This window comes from Trichosurus vulpecula, chromosome 1 (genome assembly GCF_011100635.1).
Source record: "Trichosurus vulpecula isolate mTriVul1 chromosome 1, mTriVul1.pri, whole genome shotgun sequence".
NCBI lineage: Eukaryota > Metazoa > Chordata > Mammalia > Diprotodontia > Phalangeridae > Trichosurus > Trichosurus vulpecula.
In genome coordinates, this window is record NC_050573.1 from 547,655,127 (window position 1) to 547,676,003 (window position 20,877).

The following is a 20,877-nucleotide window of genomic DNA, read 5'->3' on the forward strand; positions in this document are numbered from 1 at the left end:
TATGTTTGTAATTTGTTTGCATTTTGCTCTGAAGTTCAGGTTGCTGGCTTTTTTCCCTGATCTAAGTGAATGGTATTTGTATGCTGAATTAAAGTAAACCTGTCAACCCCTTAATGTTGCTTTCCTTAGTAAAGCAGATCAAAAGAACCTGGGCTGAGAGACTTCCAGGGGTGGAGCCAAGATGGCGGCTGGAAAGCAGGGACTTGCGTGAACTCCCCACCATGTCCCTCCAAAAACCTATAAAAAATGGCTCTGAACAAATTCTAGAACTGCAGAACCCACAAAATAGCAGAGGGAAGCAGGGATCCAGCCCAGGACAGCCTGGATGGGTGCTGGATGAGGTCTATCGCGCATGGAGTGGAGGGGAGCGTAGCTCAGCATGGGAGGCAGCAGGACCAACCAGACCAGGAGCCAGGCAGAACACGCCCTAGCACCCTGAATCAGTGAGCTGTGGTAGTTACCAGACTTCTCAACCCACAAACACCAAAGACAACAGAGAAAGTTAGTGGGAAAAGTTGTGGGGGACAGAGTTCGAGCTTTGGCCACCGCCCCAGGGGAGGTGCAGCTACAGAACTACAGCTGCAGTTACTTCCGGCCCCAGGCCCACCTGGTGGGAGGAATTAAGTGGCGGATCAGAGCAGGAGTGAAGAGCCTGCTGAAGATTTGCATCAGGTCCGGGTTAGTGGTTCTTGAGGAAGGAGGAATGCTGGGGTGGCAGAGCTGACTGTATAGAAATAGCTCTGAAATCAACGGCGCATCCCCTCAAGCTTAGAACAAAGTACTCTTTGCTCTACAAGCAGTCATACCACAACGAAAAACTCAAGGGTCAAGTAAGTTGGCTGGGAATATGGCCAGGCAGCGAAAACGCACCCAGATTCAGTCTCAGACTTTGGAATCTTTCTTTGGTGACAAAGAAGACCAAAACATATGGCCTGAAGAAGTCAACAAACTGCAAGAGAGTACACCAAAAGCCTCCAAGAAAAACATGAACTGGTCTCAGGCCATGGAAGAGCTCAAAAAGGAATTAGAAAAGCAAGTTAGAGAAGTAGAGGAAAAAATGAAATGAGAATGATGCAAGAAAACCATGAAAAACAAGTCAATGACTTGCTAAAGGAGACCCAAAAAAATACTGAAAAAAATATTGAAGAAAACAACACTTTAAAAAATAGACTAACTCAAATGGCAAAAGAGCTCCAAAAAGCCAATGAGGAGAAGAATGCCTTGAAAGGCAGTATTAGCCAAATGGAAAACGAAGTCCAAAAGACCACTGGAGAAAATACTACCTTAAAAATTAGATTGGAGCAAGTGGAAGCTAGTGACTTTATGAGAAATCAAGATATTATAAAACAGAACCAAAGGAATGAAAAAATGGAAGACAATGTCAAATATCTCATTGGAAAAACCACTGACCTAGAAAATAGATCCAGGAGAGATAATTTAAAAATTATTGGACTACCTGAAAGCCATGATCAAAAAAAGAGCCCAGATAACGTCTTTCAAGAAATTATCAAGGAGAATTGCCCTGATATTCTAGAGCCAGAGGGTAAAACAGAAATTGAAAGAATCCACAGATCGTCTCCTCAAGTAGATCCCAAAAAGAAAACTCCTAGGAATATTGTCGCCAAATTCCAGAGCTCCCAGGTCAAGGAGAAAATACTGCAAGCAGCCAGAAAGAAACAATTTGAGTATTGTGGAAAAATAATCAGGATAACACAGGATCTGGCAGCTTCCACATTAAGGGACCGAAGGGCTTGGAATATGATATTTCAAGTGGTCAATGGAGCTAGGATTAAAACCAAGAATCACCTACCCAGCAAAACTGAGTATCATGCTTCAAGGCAAAATATGGACTTTCAATAAAATAGAGGACTTTCAAGGTTTCTCAAGTGAAAAGACCACAGCTGAATAGAAAATTTGACTTTCTTTTTTTTTTTTTTTAATTTATTTTTTATTTATTTTTAGTTTACCACACACGGTTCTACATAGTTTTGAGTTCCAGTTTTTCTCCCTTCCCTCCCCCCTCCCTCCCCAAGACGGCATGAAGTCTCATATAACTGTCATGTATAACTTCGCATTGAATTAATTTATGCTCTAGTCAAGTCGTGGAGAAGAATTTTGACCAATGGAATGAATCATGAGAAAGAAGAAACAGAACCAAAAAAAAAAACAAAACAAAAAAAAAAACCCCAAAACCAAAAACAAAAGAGAAGCAGAAAAGGCGAGCATGTAGTAGTGTGCCTCAGTCTGTATTCAAACTTCGCAGTTCTTTCTCTGAATGAAGATAGCATTCTCCATGGTGAGTCCCCTGGAGTTGTCCTTGCCCCTTTAGGTTGCTGAGAGAAGCGCAGTATGTCAGGGTTGGTCCTCAAGGAATCCACATATCTGTGGCTGTGCACAACGTTCTCCTGGCTCTGCTCCGCTCACTCAGCATTATGTCGTGTAGGTTTTTCCAGGTTGTTATGAAGTCTGCATCATCCCCATTTCTTATGGCACAATAGTATTCCATCACCTTCATATACCACAGCTTGTTCAGCCATTCCCCAATTGAGAAATGGTCAAAGGATATGAACAGGCAGTTTTCAGAGGAAGAAATTAAAGCTATCTACAGGCATATGGAAAAATGCTCTGGATCGCTGCTGATTAGAGAAATGCAAATCAAAACAACTCTTAGATACCACATCTCTCCTGTCAGATTGGCTAAAATAACAAATCAGGAGAATGATAAATGCTGGAAAGGATGTGGGGAAATTGGAACATTGTTGCATTGCTGGTGGAGTTGTGAGCTGATCCAGCCATTTTGGAGGGCGGTGTGGAACTATGCCCAAAGGGCTATAGAAATGTTCATACCCTTTGACCCAGTAATACCACTTCTAGGGTTGTATCCCAAAGAAATCACGCAAGCGGGAAAAGGACCCATATGTACAAGAATATTTATAGCAGCTCTCTTTGTGGTAGCCAAGAATTGGAAAGCAAAGGGATGCCCATCAATTGGGGAATAGAAAATTTGACTTTCAAACACAAGAATCAAGAGATGCATGAAAAGGTAAACAAGAAAGAGAAATCATAAGGGACTTACTAAAGTTGAACTGTTTTGTTTACATTCCTACATAGAAAGATGATGTGTATGATTCATGAGACCTCAATATCATAGTAGCTGAAAGGAATATGCATATATATATATGTGTGTGTGTGTATACATATATATACATATGTGTGTGTCTATGTAGGTATATATATGTATATACATATACATATATATACACACACAAAGGGCACAGGGTGAGTTGAATATGAAGGGATGATATCTAAAGAAATAAAATCAATTTAAGGGATAAAAGAGGAATACATTGAGAGAGGGAGAAAGGGAGAGATAGAATGGGGTAAATTATCTCGCATAAAAGTGGCAAGAAAAAGTGGTTCTGTAGGAAGGGAAGAGGGGGCAGGTGAGGGGGAATGAGTCAATCTTGCTCTCATTGGATTTGACCTGAGGAGGGAATACCATACATGCTCAATTGGGTATCTTACCCCACAGGAAAGAAGGAGGAAGAAGATAAAAAAGGGGGAATGATAGAAGGGAGGGCAGACGGGGGAGGAGGTAATCAAAAACAAACACTTTCAAAAAGGGACAGGGTCAAGGGAGAAAATTCAATAAAGGGGGATAGGTTAGGAAGGAGCAAAACATAGTTAATCTTTCACAACATGAATATTGTGGAAAGGTTTTACATAATGATACGCATGTGGCCTATGTTGAATTGCTTGCCTTCTTAGGGAGGGTGGGTGGGGAGGGAAGAGGGGGGAGAATTTGGAACTCAAAGTTTTAAAAACAGACATTCAAAAACAACAACAACAACAAAAAAAGTTTTTGCATGCAACTAGGAAATAAGATACACAGGCAATGGGGCATAGAAATTTATCTTGTCCTACAAGAGAAGAAGGGAAAGGGGGATGGGAGGGGAGTGGGGTGACAGATGGGAGGGCTGACTGGGGAATGGGGCAACCAGAATATACTCCATCTTGGAGTGGGGGGAGGGTAGAAACGGGGAAAAAATTTGTAATTCAAACTTTTGTGAAAATCAATGCTGAAAACTCAATATATTAAATAAATTTTAAAAAAAAGGTAAAAAAAAAAAGAAATATATAGAAGTAAAGTAGAAGGCCAAGTGTTTTGGAGGAAGATAAGAATCATAATTTTGGATATGTTGAATTTGAGGTGGGGTGGAATGGACAGGTGGGAAGTCCAAATAAAGAAAACCAGGAGGCAGCTGGAAATATGAGACTTAATCTATGGAGAAGAGACTGGAGTTGGGATATAGAGATTTTGGAGTCATATAAATATGTGATAATTTACATTATATGAGTCAAGAGACAGAATGTAGAGGGAGAAGGGGGCAGATAAAAAAAAAAGAACCTGGGCTTTTGCAGCGTGCTGGTAGCATGCTTGTTGCTGGGCTTGTGTTGGTCTTTCACCCCCACAACAGCTGTTAGCCAGATTGTTGAAACAGAGGGTAGATTTAAGGGAGTCAGTAATCAGAAGCAAAACAGACTCTTAAAGAGGGGCAGGGAAAAATAGAGAAGGATAAGTCTAAGAAAATAGAATGAAGAGAAATACAGTTAGCAACCATAACTGTGAATGAGAATGGAATGAACTTACCTATTTAATAGAAAAGTATAACAGAATGGTTAAAAATGAGATTGTGGCTTTCTTTTTAATAACACTGGCTAACAGAACTTCAGTAATTACAATTGAAGACTAGTAAAGGCAGAACTTGAGCTGGGCTTTGATTCAGTTAGGGAGAAAGGTATTCGAGGTATGGGAAAAGACAAATGCATTAAAAAAGGTACAGAGGCAGGAATAAGGAAGGAAGCCAGCCTGACTGTATCTAAGCATATGCTTTGGGAGTAAACAGAAATAACATTGGCTAAGTAAGGAAAGGACAAATTGTAGAAGAGCATGTATCTCCATGCTAAAGAGTCTGGCTTCAAACTGAATATTTTTCAAAGTGGAGAAGTAATACGATAAAAGTGATGTTTTAAAGGAAGATTTATCTGATAAGGTTGGTGGATTAGAGCCAATGTCATAACTAGGTGCAACAGTGCTTGGCACAAATTCAGTAGTGGCGGTGGTGGTGAGAAGTTACAGTGCTAGTGATCCAGAGGACATCTAGGAGTATAGTGGACCCTCTGGAAAGGGGCATCCCATCTCTCAGAGAGTCGAACCCTTGCGACCATGGGGGTTTAGGGGAAAGATGGTCCCAGAAGAGGAGTATAATGGTGATAGAACTTGGGGGGGGGCGGCGGCTGTGCTTTTCTGTAGTATTGCCAGTAGAAGGCTGTGAAGAAGGATGCAGTTATGGAGGGCACTATGAAGAGGGGATAGATCTCTGGATACTGGTGCCCTGAGACAAAGTTCTGTTGCCCCGTGCTATTCACCACTTTGATTATAATGGGTGAAAATAGAGGCAAACAGATCAGATAGGCAATTTAATAGTCTATAATAATTTTAGCAATACAGAAATTAAATAGGAAGACCCAGACTAGATTACTGGCAGTGGGAATGAAGAAATGCCAAAAACATTGTGAAGAAAGAATTGATAGGACTTGTTGAATGATTAGATATGGGGGTGAGGGAAAGGGAAGAGTCAAAGATAGCTAAGTTTGTGAGCACAGGTGACTGAGAGAATGGTGGTATCACTAAAGAGGAAAGTTGGGAAGAGCAGAGTAGTTTTGGGTATAAGGTAATGACTTTTGTTCTAAATATTGTGAACTTGAAGTGATAGAACAGAGCATCCAAACAGAAATGCCCAACAGACAGAAGAAAAGATGAGATTAGTATGAAGATGAAAGATTAGGGCTGGAAATGCAGATCTGAAAATCACCAGGGTAATTAAACCTATAAGAGAGAATAAGTTTGCTGGTAAATAAGTATAAAAGGAGAAGAGTTCTGCTTCCAAGCATGAATGTGGGGGATGAGCATACTTCCAGATAAAAGGAAGAGAAGTCAGCAGAATAAACAGTAGAGTGAACAAAGATAAGAAGAGAAATAGTCCAATGTAGCCTCCACGGAAGTCAAGAAAGGAGACTGCTTAGCGGAAAGGGTGAGAGGGCAAGACAGAGGGGCAGAAATAGAGCAAGTATTTGCTTAATAAGTGTATATCAAATTGAATTAAATGGTTCAGGACATGCAGAGGCAAATTTATTAAGGAAAAGCTTGCTAACAATTAGAGTGCAATGGGCTTCCAAAGTGGGTAGTGGGTTTTTGTTCACCAAAAGTCTTCAGAGAGATCCTAGATGATCACTAGTTGTTGAAATGTTGTAGAGGTCACTCTTCTTCAGGTAGAAGTTGGACCAAATAACATCTGAAGCCTTCCAAGATCCTGTGATTCTGTACTGACCAGCCTGTGATCCAATTTTAATCCCAGCCCACCAACCCTACTTATCGGTAGCTGAACTAAACCAGAAAGAGAAAGGAAAAGCACAGGGGGGTGGGGGTGGGGTGGAAAACTGAAAGACCATAAAAAAGGTATTGCATTTAGGTCCAGTGTTCTGTTTCAGTGGAATAAAAAGAATGAAAGTTACTTCAGGATCTTAAGGAAAAAAGAACGGGTGTTAAGTAGAGGCAGTGATTGTTACATATTCAAGAAGTTTAGCAATGAAAGCAATTGTGGGTGGCTAGGGGGGCAACAGAACCAAAGTGAAGGTTGGGGTGGTTTTTGTTTTGTTTTAGGGTGGCTAGGCATGCATTTTTGTAGGAAGAAAGGAAAGAGCCAGTGAGTAAGGCAGAAATTGAGATGCTAGAGAAGAAATGAGGTAATTCAAGGACCAGTTGCTAAAGGGGTAGGTTGAAGGCTAGTCTTGGGAAAGAAATAGGATACCTCTTCAAGAGAGTAAAGGATAAGGTCATGTGATTATGAACAAAGTTTTTACAGTAAAATTCATTCCTATATAAAATGGCTAGGGCTGAACTTAGGGCCCAAGACCCGCATGAACTAATGGATAAAGTGAGCCGAACTAGGAGAATAATTTATATAAAAACTGATAACACCACACATAAAAACAACTCTGAAGTCTTTAGAGCATCAATCACTGCAATGATAAACCATGAATCCAAATAAATGAAAATGAAAGATACCATTTACCCTTCGACCAGTGAGGAACTTAAAATGTAGAAAAAGACATATTTTGGGGCATGGCTGATATGGGAATTTGTTTTGCAAGATTATGCAGCTATATACTGATGGCTTTATTTTTCAGTTTTTTGTGTTTTGTTTTTTTAAGTTACTCAATGAGAGCAGAGTGGGTGGGAGGCAAATGAAATGACAGATTAATTTTAAAATGCTTTTAAAAAGTAAGCTATATGAAATGGAAGCAGTTTTATATGCAATCCCTTTTCGTATTCTGAAACCCATATGTATACACACACATACCACATATGGAAATGCTCTTTTTTGATGTTTAAATTCAGAATTAAAAAATAACAATAAACTTAGGGCTATAACTTCTGGTGACTCAAGCAGCAAAAAATATCATAGCAAAAAACCAAAACCAGGCAAACCAAACAAAAAACTTAAAGCAAGTATCAGTTTTTTCTTCTTCAAATAATATTTTTGTATAAATTATTCCTCTTTGGTATATTCCAACATAAAACTGTTTTCAATTAAATTATTTTTAAATTTGCTTGTGAAGGCAAAATCAACTCTGCCCCCTTTTCTTTGCATTCAGATTCAAAATATATGAGCAAAACAAAAAACTGCTCAAGAGGGGACATTAAGTCTCAATCTAAAATTATCTATTCTAGAGGAGAAGATTATTATTACTATCTATTACTGCAGTTACAACTTAATTGAACATAAAGAAGTCCACACAGACAGCTTTCCTTTGGGGACGTTCAGTTGGCTAGCATTTATAAAAGGCCTACTATGTGCCAGACAGGATCCTAAGGGAGGAGGAAATAAAGAAAAACAAGATAATTCCTGTTCCTAAAGAGATTACGATCTAATGGAGGAGACAACATGCAAATAACCACGTGCAAAAAAGATCCCTACGGGATAAATGGGAGATAATTAACTGAGGGAAGGCATTAGCATTAAAGCAAACTGGTAAAGGTTTCCCGTAGAAAGTGAGACTTTCTTTGTTTGAGACTTGAAGGAAGCCTCAACAATTTCTCTGTGTGTTGGCTGAAAAGCATGCCTTTCAATGAGTGTGTACTTTTTTGAGTTATGTCTTTTACTTTTTTGCCTTCCTTTCCTCCTATATCCCCCTCAGTGTGCTCCAAAACTCTTCAATTTTCTCCTGTTCCAAGCAGTTTTCAGAAGAAGAAAAAGTTATCAATAGTCACATGAAAAACCGCTTTAAGTCACTAATTAAAGAAATGCAAATTAAAACAACTTTGAGGTACCACCTCAAATCCATCAGCTTGTCTAGGAAGCCAGAAAAAAATGAAAAATGCTGGAGGGGATGTGGAAAATTAGCTACGGTAATACACTGTTGGTAAAGTTGTAAAGTAGTCTAACCATTCTGGAGAACAATTTGGAACTATGCTCAAAGGGCTATAAAACTGTGCATACGCTCTGATCCAGCAGTATTTCTACTAGGAGGTCTATACCCCAAAGAGAACAAAGAAAAAGGAAAGGGACCCACATATAAAAATATCTATAGTAGATCTTTTTGTGGTGTCAAAGAACTGCAAAGTAAGAGGATGCCCATCAATTAGGAAATGACTGAACAAGTTATGGTATATGATTGTGATGGAATACTATTGTGTTATAAGAAATAACAAAGAGGATGGCTTCAGAAAAACCTTGTAAGACTTTTGTCAACTGATGCAAACTGAAGTAAGGAGAACCAGAAGAATAAGGTACACAATAACAGCAATACTGTAATGATAATCGACTGTGAAAGACTCAGCAACTCTAATCAATACAATGATCCATGACAATCCCAAAGGACTCATGAGGAAAAATGCTATCCATCCCCAGATAGAGAACTGACATACTCTGAGTGAAGGCTGAAGCTTATTTTTTTATCTTTATTTTTCTTGCTTCCTTTCTCCCCACAAAACATGCTAATGTGGAAATATGTTTTGTATGACTCCATATGTACAACAGGTATCATATTTCTTGCTTTTTCAATGGGTGGAGGAAGGAGACAATTTGGAACTGAAAATAAAAATTAAAAAAAAAAAGTCTTTGGTTCCACGAGAAATCAGATACTGGTGCTTCAGTGAGCTCCCTTTGTCTGCCTCTCCCCACCCTGTTAAATGTGACAGACTGGAATACTATTAAATATCAAATATTAAGGCAAGTTAACAAAGAACATAACCCTTTCTGCTTAAAAATACTACTAAAAAGTTACAAAAAAGAGTATGCAATATGAAATTTCAATTGTTAGTCAATTATCTTCAAGACGATAGAATTGTGAATATAAAGGCAAAAGCAGGCAGACTGCTGAGCTTAGTCAGAAAGACCTGGGTTCAAATCCTACTTCTGACACTTACGAGGGGTTTGATCCAGGGGAAGTCACTTAATGTCTATGTGCCTCAGGGGCCTACCCGGGATTTATCTATTAAGTCAAGGGTAGGTAGTATTGGTATTAGTTGGTACTAAGAGGAGAGCTTCTACAGGAGTTCCCACGATGGAGAGTTCTAGGTACATATATTCTTTTTTCTCCCCAGTTTTCTTTTCTCCCTCCTACAAACTGAATTAATGTCAACAAACATGAAAACTTCCATATACAAAAAAGATAAAAGTGTTTTATATATGAAGCCATTAATGTCTTATGTACAACTTGTCTTTTTCTTTTTTTTAAAATAATGACCTAACACTCTCCTGCTTGTCTGTATCCTTTCTTCTCTATTCAGGTACCTATATTCTTATCTGGATCTTTTTTTGAAGATTTGAATATTTTAAAATTGAAAATATACAAGGGCATAATTGTAACAACTACCCAAATAATCCCTGTAAGGGCTGGAAGAGGCCAAAGGGATCCAAGAGATAAATGAATTACCTTAACTATGCCTCCTACCTACCTAAAGGTTTACTAAGGCAATTAGGGATTATATATTTTATGGAACACTCTGAGTCTCTCCTCTGATATTTGCTGGCTATGTGACCATAGGAAGTTACTTCACCTCTCACACTCTTAGGTTCCTCATCTGTGAAACAGTGACAATACCCCTGATTATTTCTCTCTCACAGGAAGAGGGAGCTCAGATAACATATGGAAAACATTTTGCCAATGTGAACATATTATGTAAATAACTATTATTATTATCATTATTATTACTAAATAGTTGTGTGATCTTTGCCAATCCACTTACCCTCTCTGTGCCTGTTTCCTCAGCTTGTGGAATGAGGAGGTTGGACTAATGAACTCTAAGAGTCCTTCCAATTCTAAAATACTCTAAGACTTATTTTTATCATTTATAATTTGTAGAAAGACTGAAGGATGAGACGGCTTTTTCAGATTGAGGCTGACAAGCTGATGAAGCTACACTGGACTATGATCCTTTATTTAACCAAACAGATTTCTTGTTTGCCAGCACAGAAAGCCTAGACATGAAAGGTCTCTTGCTTCTACATCTCTCTGCTCCCTTTCTCTTCCTTTTCCTCATTCCTTCTGGGGACTGGGTCTGCAAGGATGGTTTAGTGTTCATTCTCCACCCTTAAATGAAGGACTAGAAACATAGTGTTTAAGGAGTAACTTGATTCTTGGGCTGGAGACAGCTGGCCCTGTGTCAATAAAGGCGCCTTGTAAGCTTCATTCAGACAGAAAACAAAGACAGAGAGCAGAGGAGAAAGAAGCAGCAAGGCAAAGAAAACAGGTGTCATTTTTCTTCACTGTCAGAGACAGCTGTAGAGTGGTAAGAAGGAAGGAGAGGATGTAAGGGTGATTTGTCCTGCCCCTGGCCCAAGCATAAAACACCAGAAGAAAATCATTTTGCAACAGCTAAAATTAGTACACCAGAAAAGAGAATGGATTGGTCACAAGGACTGTGAAAGTACTTACGAAGCCTATAAAGAGGAATGAAAGAAGATGAGTACAATGAAAACTCTTGAAAGAAATCTTGAGCACTAAACAGCTTAGAAAAGAAACTGGACAGGGCAGCTAGGTGGCCCAGTGGATTGAGCACCAGCTCTGAAGTCAGGAGGACCTGAGTTCAAATTTGGTCTGACCCTGGGCAAATCACTTAACCACAATTGCCTCGGGAAAAAAAAAAGAAACTATACAAATTCTACGGAAATGAACACTAGAAAAAAATAAGGGAAACATAACTCAAAAATTTCATGACACAAGAAATATTAGAGCAAAGTCAAAATACAGCAAAATTGGAAGGACATGTAAAATGTCTATGATCAAAAACAAATGACCTGGAAAACAGAACATATTTAATTTAAGAATCACTGGGCTCCCAGAACAGCATGATGAGAAAAAGACCCAGAATACTTCATTTCAAGAAACTATTAAATTGCCTTGGAGTATGGGAATTAGGGGGAAAACAAAACCAGACAGAATCCACCCAAAAGAAACTCTAAATTTAACACGCCCAAGAAAGTAACTGCCAACTCTAGGGTTCTCAGGTCAAAGAAAAACTGCTGCAGGAAAGTAGTGATAATCATTTAATATCAATTTAGTAACTTCAATAAGGGCCAGGGCTTGAACTAATAATCAACCAGAAGAGCCCGGACCTAACAGCCTAAAATCTGAGTTTAGTCTGATAATACATGGGCCTGACTTAAGAGCATTCTTTCCTGTGTCTATGGCCATCAAGGATGAGACTCTTAACCTGAGACACTACCTTGAATAATGTGACTTTTTGCTATGGCATGTTAATGGTAAATTAAACACAGAGATCCTGGATTGTACTTTCAATTGACATTTTGCCAGCTCTCTTATCTTATTGTACTTACAACCTATTCAGTTTAGAAAAGTCCTGTTCTTGTATCATGGTTAAACATACATGGAGATCATAAATTTGGGTAACACAGACATGCTGAGTTGTGACTGTCTCATTCTTTTGTTCAGACAGTTAGATTTCATCTGGCCCCACACATGTATGTATGCTGCTAGCTTTAAGGGAATAAATAATAATATAAATATATATCACCTAGCCTGTTTGCCTCCTTTAACCAAACTTTCAGGTCAACAGCAGGAAGAGACAGATCACATACTGAGTAATCCCAGTCAGAATCACAAAGCACTATACATCTATGAGAAAAGAAAGAAAATACAGGAAAAATTATATATGTGGTCCAACTCCTTCATTTTACAGATGAAAAAACTCCATGTCCCAAGAAGATAGGTGACTTGCCCAAGGTCCTTTGGCAAGTGGCAGATGCAGAATTTTGACTGACTCCAGAGCCGGCAGTCTTTCCATGGCCCACACTGACACGCCAAGAAGCAAAGGAAAAAAAGCCTACTCTGCCCAAAAAAGGGTTATCCTAGAAAGCTGAGAGCAATCCTACATGCTGCCAGAGCAACCACGGGAAAAAAATCACCAAACTTCTCTGTACTTCAGTTTCTACATCAATAAAATGACCAGACTGGATTAGATGACCTCTAAGGCCCTTTTCAGCTTTAAACCTATGATGCCACGATGCTACAGGGGAGAAAATGAATTTCGAACAGAATTGGCAACTTCTAAGCATTCCTGCTGAAAAAATTAAAGAAAAAAAAAGCTGGACAGGCTTCAAAAGGCAAATTGTCTTGAAAATTATCATAAATTAGTTTACAAGTAAATTCTAACATTTAGTGAACAAATCCCTATAAACAAGAAGCTATTAGGAATTCTGGGAAGATGGCGGAGTAGGTCAGAAAATTCCAAGCTGTCAACCTTTTCCCCCACAAAAGAGTTAAAATAGCACCTTAGGGCAAAGTGTGGGTGGAGACAAAGAAGAATAGGGGCACAACTAGGATCTTCTTTGGGACAATATGAGAAGACTCTAAGAAAAATCCCAGGAGGAGGTTTGGTTCCAGGCTAGGTTCCATTTTACAACAAGCCAGGAAGCCACTTAAACAACTAGTAGCAAGCCCTGGTGTTGGCTGGTGAGGCTGCCTCAGCCCCAGCTATAGGAACTTTTCACCACAGACAGTGAAGTGAATTGGGCGTTTGAGCCCAGGAAGATTCAGGGAACCTCTGCTGAAAAGTAACACCAGACCGAGCTGTGCGGCAAAGAGTGGTGGGGGTGAGAGGAAACCAGCATAAGCCCACCCGCCCAGTGAGTGCAGAAGCAGTGGGGCAGAAAGGCCCTGGCTGTGGGCACTTCCAGGAGGTTGGAGGTTTGGCTTTGGTTGCAGGGTAGAAGGGAGAACTGAAGATCTGGAGCAAGAGGCACCATTTCCCATACCCCAGGGCTAGAGGTGATTACAAAAATCAGGTTATTACCACAAAAAGTACATAGGCAAAGGAGAAAGAATCTAACCATAGAAACCTATTACGGGAATAGAGATGACCAGGGTTCATCTTCAGAGGATACTGAAGTAAAGAGACCCCCAAAGAGTTACATCAAATGGTCACCTGCCCAAAAAAGAATTTATAAAAGACTTTAAAAATCAAATGACAGAGATGAAGGAAAAACTAAAAAAAAAAAATAAATTAAAATAATCCAAGAAAAACAAGGTTACGAAAGGAAAGTCAACAATTAAAAAAAGAGATCCAGAATCTCAAGGAGCAAAATGTTACCTCAAAAATTAGAATTGGGCAAGTAACAAGAGATCAAGAAATAAACAGAACATGAATAATGAAAAAATAGAGAAAGTAAAACATAAGAAAAACAACAGATTTGGAGAATAGATCAGGAAGAGAAATATAAAAATAACTGGACTAACAAAGTTATGACCAAAAAAGAATCTTGATACAATAATACAAGAAATAAAGAAAATTGTCCTGAAGCATCAGAACAAGGCAGGGAAGTAGAAATAGAGAAAATCAATCGCACACCACTTAAAAGAGATCCCAGGAGGCAAACACATAGGAATATCATAGTCAAATTCCAAAACCCCCAGCTCATGGATAAAATATTAAAAGCATCAAGATTAAAACAATTTAAACATGATGGTGCCACAATTCGAATCACACAAGACCAAGCAGCACAGAAACTAAAGTACTGCAGGTCTTGGAGCACAATATATCGAAGAGCAAAAGACCTGGGGCTCCGGCCCAAAATATATCCTGCAAATTTAAGTATTATATTGAATGAAAAAAAAATGGACATTTGATAAACTATCAAACTTTCAAGACTTTGTTAAAAAAAAAATCCTGAACTTAATAGAAGATTCAACATTCAAGACCCAAGAGAAACACGAGGTCCATACCAAAGACTGACTATAAGGGATTCGCAAGGACAGACTGTTTACCTTTTATATAATGTAAAATGTATGTCTAAGACTCTTATTAAACTCATAAGAAAGAGGGGGGTAAACCTGAATAGGATACGAATTTTAAAAGTAAAACCATTTAGAAACAGCTTTAACTCTCTTATACAAAAGAGGTGCAAGAGGAAGAAAGGATACAGAGGAATTAGATGGGGGAGGAGGGCTGGTAGTTCTGGTAACCTACTTTCATCCGGAATGGGTTTAAGAGGGAACAATACATATATTTAGAAGAGTATAAAATTCTTCTAAATTTAGAAGAAATAAAATGGTAGGGATATGGAGAGCGGGGAGAGGACAAGGGAGAGATTTTTAGAGGGCAGAATGAGGGAATAGGTAAAAGGGGGGGGTATAGAAGAGTGTTTAGATTTATGGGAATGGGAGGATAGGGGAGGAATCCTTGGAGTGGGGTAGGCAAGTAATAGGAGGGCAAGGCAGTCAGTAGAAGTAAAGTAGAGGAATCAGGAGGGATAGGAAACAAGAGATAAGCACAAATGTAAAAACAAAGATCAGGAATGGAGTATGTTTGGGAAAGTTTATGTCTATATATGTATGTATGTATGTATATGTATGTATCTATAGCTATAGAGAAACACATCTAAACTTTATTGTAGCCTTTGGGGTTGGGGTGGAAGGTGGGAAAAAAGAACAAAGTAAAAAAGTGCTCAGCAGAGAACAAAAGTAAACTCACAAGGAAGCAAAGAAAAGATGGACAATTCTCTAAACAACATGTATTCTTTATCGTATAGGCTTTCTTGAAATGAAAATCTATCGTTCTATACTTTGAATCCTCTCTTACATTTGGCTATGCATGACATGCTTTTTTTTTCCTTTCTTACTTTGTATTTAAGTTTATGGTATCTTTTGTTCCTTTTCTCTATTCTGTATTTGTGTTGTGACCCTTGAGTCTAAAATTAAATTAAATTAAATTTAAAAAAATAATAAAAAAAAACCCAATAAGCTATTGACCCTTAGTTTCCTTTCCACAAGACACAAATATGGTCCTGATCCCCAAGCCATGGAGAGTTAAAGTGGACAAAGAAAACTATAGACCAATCTCACTAATGAATCTTGCTGCAAAAATATTGAATAAAATATTATAAATGAGACTACAGCAGTATTTTTTTTTTAAATTATTCACTATGATCAGGTTGGATTTATATCAGGATTGTTGGGATGCTCCAATGTTAGGAAAATGAAAAGTTTCTTGTTAAAACCAAGAACTAGCAATATTTATAATAGAGAAACACTAGAAGCAAGTGTGGAAGTTTCTTCAAGAAACTCTATTTTTCTTTTAGAAACTATTAAGAAATAATATCATTCCTGGTCTGAAGTCTTTCGTCTATCTACCTTGAACAGAATAATCAACATGTAGGAATCTAGAACTTAAGAGTCAGAAGTGGCCTCAGTTGTGTGAGTGGCAGTCACACACCCACTGTGTGAGTCTGGGTAAATAGATTACCTCCTGTTGTTCCTGGAACAGGAGTAATGCATTAATCTGAATGATCGGAGAGACAGTCAATAAGCATTTATTAAGTCTGTACTTTGTGGCAGGTCCTGTACAAAGAAAGGTAAAAAACCAAACCAAACCAAAACAAACCCAAAGCTATGCCTGCCCTTGAGGAGCTCACATTCTAAAGGGAAGTCTGTTGAAGGGGCTATTTATTGAAGTTTATTATAGAATAATCCCATCTCTCCCATAGCCTATACACACAAATTGTCAGAGATTCAGAGCCAGGGAAGACCTTCTGATGCGCTTCACATCCATGATGACAGTAGCGTTTACACAGTGCTTTAGGGTCTGCATGGTGCTTTACTCATGTCGCCTCATTTGGTCCTAATGACAACACCGCCAAGCGCGTGCTCTCATGCTCATTTTACATATGAGGAAGCTGAGGCTGAGAGAAGCTCAAGTGCCTTGCCTAGTGTCACAGTGTGGTCAGAGTCTTGAGGCATCATTTGAATTCACATCTTCTGACCCCAAGGCCAACACTCTATTCACAAGCTAGCTCACTAGTAGGAGTGCAGGGTGAAACTAGTAAGTAAAGATGGTGATTAGGTGTCCTGGTAGAATTGATCATATAATACTGGCCCATGTTTGAACACTTAAGCCAAAACAAAGTACTAGGAAAAAGGCACTCTAGTATTTGTAGCGGGAAATTATCTCTGACTAGTCTACTAGAGTTATAGTAAATTATGATTAGGCATAGTACAACCAGCTGGTATAATTTACGTAAATTTAAAAAGCTTTTTAACAGGTTTGCCCCCTCGACAAAATCCTTGCTTCTATGGGATCAGGGTGGTGCATTTTAGAGAAAGGAAACAAAATGTAAATAGAGGACACAGAGCACTATCTCCGGATGAAGTATAAGTGCTAGGTTCTCCCTAGGATTGAGGCTGTTTTTTATTCCACATTATTAGTTGTAGCTCCTCAAGAGGTTTAGTGACATCTGGTGGTTATACATCATTAGTAGTAATAACAATTTTGGAGGCAGTGTGGACAAAGGAGAAAGCTTGGAGTCAGAAAGATGTGAGTTCATGTTCTGCTTCTTTATGTGCCCTTACACAGGCAGCTCTAGATGACTAGAACTGGCAGTTGAGGATTTGGATCAGTGGAAGGAGTTTTCACTGGGAGTTCCCCAGTCCTGGGATTTCTTAGGAGGTCCAGATGAAAAGAAAAACAAAAAACAAGTCAATAAAGCACCTTAAGCTCTGTACCCCGGCACAAAGTACAAAGCAATTTAACCATATATTATCTTTGGATCCTTGTGACAATCCCTGTGATAGAGGCAGCATATGTACCATTTTATAGGGAGGGTAAATTCACATAAAGAAGCCTTCCTAGGAGAGCACATAAGTAGAAGAGTTGAGACCTGAGTCAAAATGAACTTATTCTTGTTCTCTTTCTACTACATCCCCAATTTTATAGATAGTATTATCTTTTATTGATAGTTAACTGCTGTACTGATTGGGCTCTACATAAGGAAGATCTGGAAAAGCTGTCTGGCAGATGTGTTTCACTGTGTATGCTGGCCAAAATTCTAACTCTGGAATCAATGTGAATTGTTTCCTGTTCCCTGAGGACAATGGTCCAATGTGTTTCTAGGGCCAAAAAAAGCCAAAAAAATTCTGGGGATTTGCAAGAAGGTATTGGAAAGAAAATAAAAAAACACAGAATGATGAGTGTAGTTCTCATGGCTGCAGCTAAAGAAAGATATAAAGGAGCTGAAAAAAATCTAGGGAAAATCAATTGAAATATTTGAATGGAGTCTTCACTACCATACCTTACATTTATAAAGTGCTTAGGGAAATAAGTAGGGCAAATATTATCTTCATTTTACAGATATCAAAACTGAGGCTGAGAAGGGTGAAATGATTTTCCTAAGGTCGCAGTATCAGATGCAAAATCTAAATCCAGCCATCCTGATGGCAAGTTCAGTACTCTTTCAAAAAAAAAATTTAGGGGCAGCTAGGTGGTGCAGTGAGTAGAGCACTGGCCCTGGAGTCAGGAGGACCTGAGTTCAAATCTTAACTCAGATACTTGACACACTGACTAGTGTGTGACCTTGGGCAAGTCACTTAACCCCCATTGCTCTGCCTTCCCCCCTCAAAAAAAAATTAAACAGTAAACTTAACAATCATCAATAAACACAAATACTACAATATACAAAGAACAAAAAAAATTATCTAAGAAACAATGAACTTCCATTCTGTTTATTTTTAAGACACACATATATAATTATACACATACATACAAATACATAAATTTAATAAGGTAGCAACAAAATTGCTCTATTTGTGTCCCTTACTATTTTTTTCTGTGCATTTAAGAACACTGTATTTCTACTTCCTAAAAGTAGAAACTGTTATCATTACAGTAAACTTCTTCCACCCAGAACCCCATGCTGCTTGGGATTTGCAAAGATGAGGGCTGAGATTAAAGTTTATAAAATCATCAAGAGTAAACACGAATTAGTTCATTAAATCCCAGAATACTAGAAAAAGGTCCTTTTTGAAATCTGTAGTATTCACAAGGTATCAATATACTGAAAAGCCCAATGAAGTTCAAAATTGATTTAGCTAGATTTAGTGAAACTGAGTAACTGAAAAACCAACCATGGTCTAGGAAACCAGATAACAAAACCTCCCTCCCTTCTCTGAAATAATCTAGAATTACTTGGGTAGAATGCAGCATACATTGCTAGATATGGGTCAGTTGTTTTTAATTTTTTTTTTTTTGCTGGGAGAGAGGTAGGACTCTCTGGAAATGAAGATGTAAAAAAAAAAGCATCTATAAAATTTATTTTTAAAAAAATTCATATATAATACAGGGAGAGATAGCATGGAACAGTAGAATCCAGTCAGAAAGACCTGGGTTCAAGAGCCACCTCTGACACATTGACTGCGTGGAAGTGACCTTAGCTCTCTATTCTAGGCAACAGGAGGGGTGCTGACCTGTGTAGGTATCTAGGAGTTCCCTACACATACCACGCAAATCAGAAGTACAGTCTTCCTAACCCTTTGATGGATCCAGTAAGGGAATCCAGGGCTTTAGGGGATAAATATTCCTAATCATTTGTGGCTGACATCGTAACTTGTTGCTACGAGTCTTAGGGAGAGAATGTTGGGCTGCGGACTTAACACTTCATGGTCATTCTTATGTTTTATGCTTCACTTAATAAATATTTTCCCCCTTAACTCTTCCAATTTGTCACTAGAAAATTGATCTTAGCTACAGAGAAAGAAGCTGTCGTTGCACGTTGGTAAGGCAATTCAGTCTGCCTAGATGGAATCTTCTTGCTGCTTTGCTGAGGCAATTTTGTTTTACAAGAAGGGCGATCCCTCCCCTCCACATCTGCAGAAGCCAGAAGCCAGATGCTGTGGCTGTGGTCTTTTCTGCCGGATTGAGTCCACAGCAAAATATAAATGGCTTCCCCAGTGTTAACGCTGCCTAACAAAACATCTAGTCATAGAATCATTTTGTGTTCATTCCGCCCAGCACTGTTCTCAAACATTTCCTCTCACACATATTATAATAATTCATGAATTTTCTCTTACAATATTTCATCCCTGTGACAGGCACACAAAATTTCTAAAGGCACCAAAAAACCCCCAAAACAAACCAGCGAAACACAAGATGCTGTAAGATACACATGATCTCTGGCTGCGGGGGTGGAGGATACAGACATGGCTCCCTTCTCCGGTCACATTTGCATGTGGATTACAACTACACATTATGGAAAATTTAGTTCCAACACTGCTTCAAAGACATATGGCTCTTTACCGAAATAACTATACCACTGCACCTTGAAAAGCAGACAGCAGATCGGGCTGAGTCATTTTAACTCAGTTGGAAGAAGGTATAAGCATTTCAGAACCCAAGCTCTCTAAATAAACCCCAGCTTGGAACTACATTATTATGCTTCACAAATAACGTTCACTTACCTGAACCTCCCATTTTCACAGCTGGTAGTTTAATCTTGTTTCTCTAAAATTGTATTGTTTCAGGGCTTGTAACAAAGGCAGAGAGAAAAGCTGCCTGGGGGTATGTTCCAGTCAGCTTACAGCATAATGAAAATGTAACCACCCATAGCCATTACTCAATAGTCTGCCATGCCTTATAAGGAATAAAGAAACTTTTTCTTAACAAGATACCAGCTGTAGGTCAAAGGTTGCTTATCCTCCGAAGCAAGAAAGAAGATCAGAAAAAAACGTGGAATCACATTCCAACCAACCTAATTAAGGTAGACATTTATAAGCCAGCTATACTAAGGAAAAAAGAAAATACTGCTATTTTTAAAAATGTATAACATTAGTAGTGCCAATGAACTGTTGATACAAAAAAGGAAAATGGGGATAAATGAAGAGGGACCAAAGGGAAAGTTTTAAAATAAAAATCAGCCTAGAGTTTTTTATATGTACAGTATTTTTCTCTATTGAATGTTTCTTTTTTTTTCAAGTTTTTTCTGAAGTAAATATGTATATATTATGTATCATGTTTCAATACGTAGCACATTTAAAAACACAAAAAAGTCTAGAGTTATATGTATACATATATACATTTTTAAATAGTATTTTTCTCTACTAGGATTATTTGAATGTTCCTTTTTTCAAGCTTTTCTGGAGTAAAGTAAAATATGGAGTGTAAATATGTAAAATATGTAGAACATTTCAAAATACTCAAAAAAGCTGGGGAAATAAAACATTTGGAGGAAGTTTTAGTTAATCTGCTGGAAAGTATCTATAGATTTTATGCTACTAAAGATGAAGATACTTCATTTTTTAACCTTCTGATATGTGCCACAAGATGAATTATTCAAAGTGTTAGTTTATGTTTTGGGATATTAAAGGTCACCTTCTTGTGTCTAGTGATCTAGTAATAGTAGATATTCTACTGGAGAAACTTTATTTTATCAATATTGACATTGTCAAAATAGACAAAACCGTAAGACACAAGGGACTTACAGTTAAATGGACGACCAGTGCATAGACCCTACCTTGAAAGGCAAA

General features: G+C 38.3%; 1 protein-coding gene across 1 annotated transcript in view; it reads right to left on the minus strand.

Moving 5' to 3' along the window:
- The window catches only part of GLIPR2 (GLI pathogenesis related 2), a 53,081-nt gene extending 33,089 nt beyond the window's left edge, over window positions 1-19,992 (minus strand). Inside the window, exon 1 of the mRNA XM_036741585.1 lies at window positions 19,813-19,992. Within this exon, the coding sequence (XP_036597480.1) occupies window positions 19,813-19,825 (13 nt within the window). The 5' untranslated portion in view covers window positions 19,826-19,992. The remainder of the gene's footprint in view (window positions 1-19,812) is intronic.
- Between the last annotated feature and the right edge of the window lie 885 nt (window positions 19,993-20,877).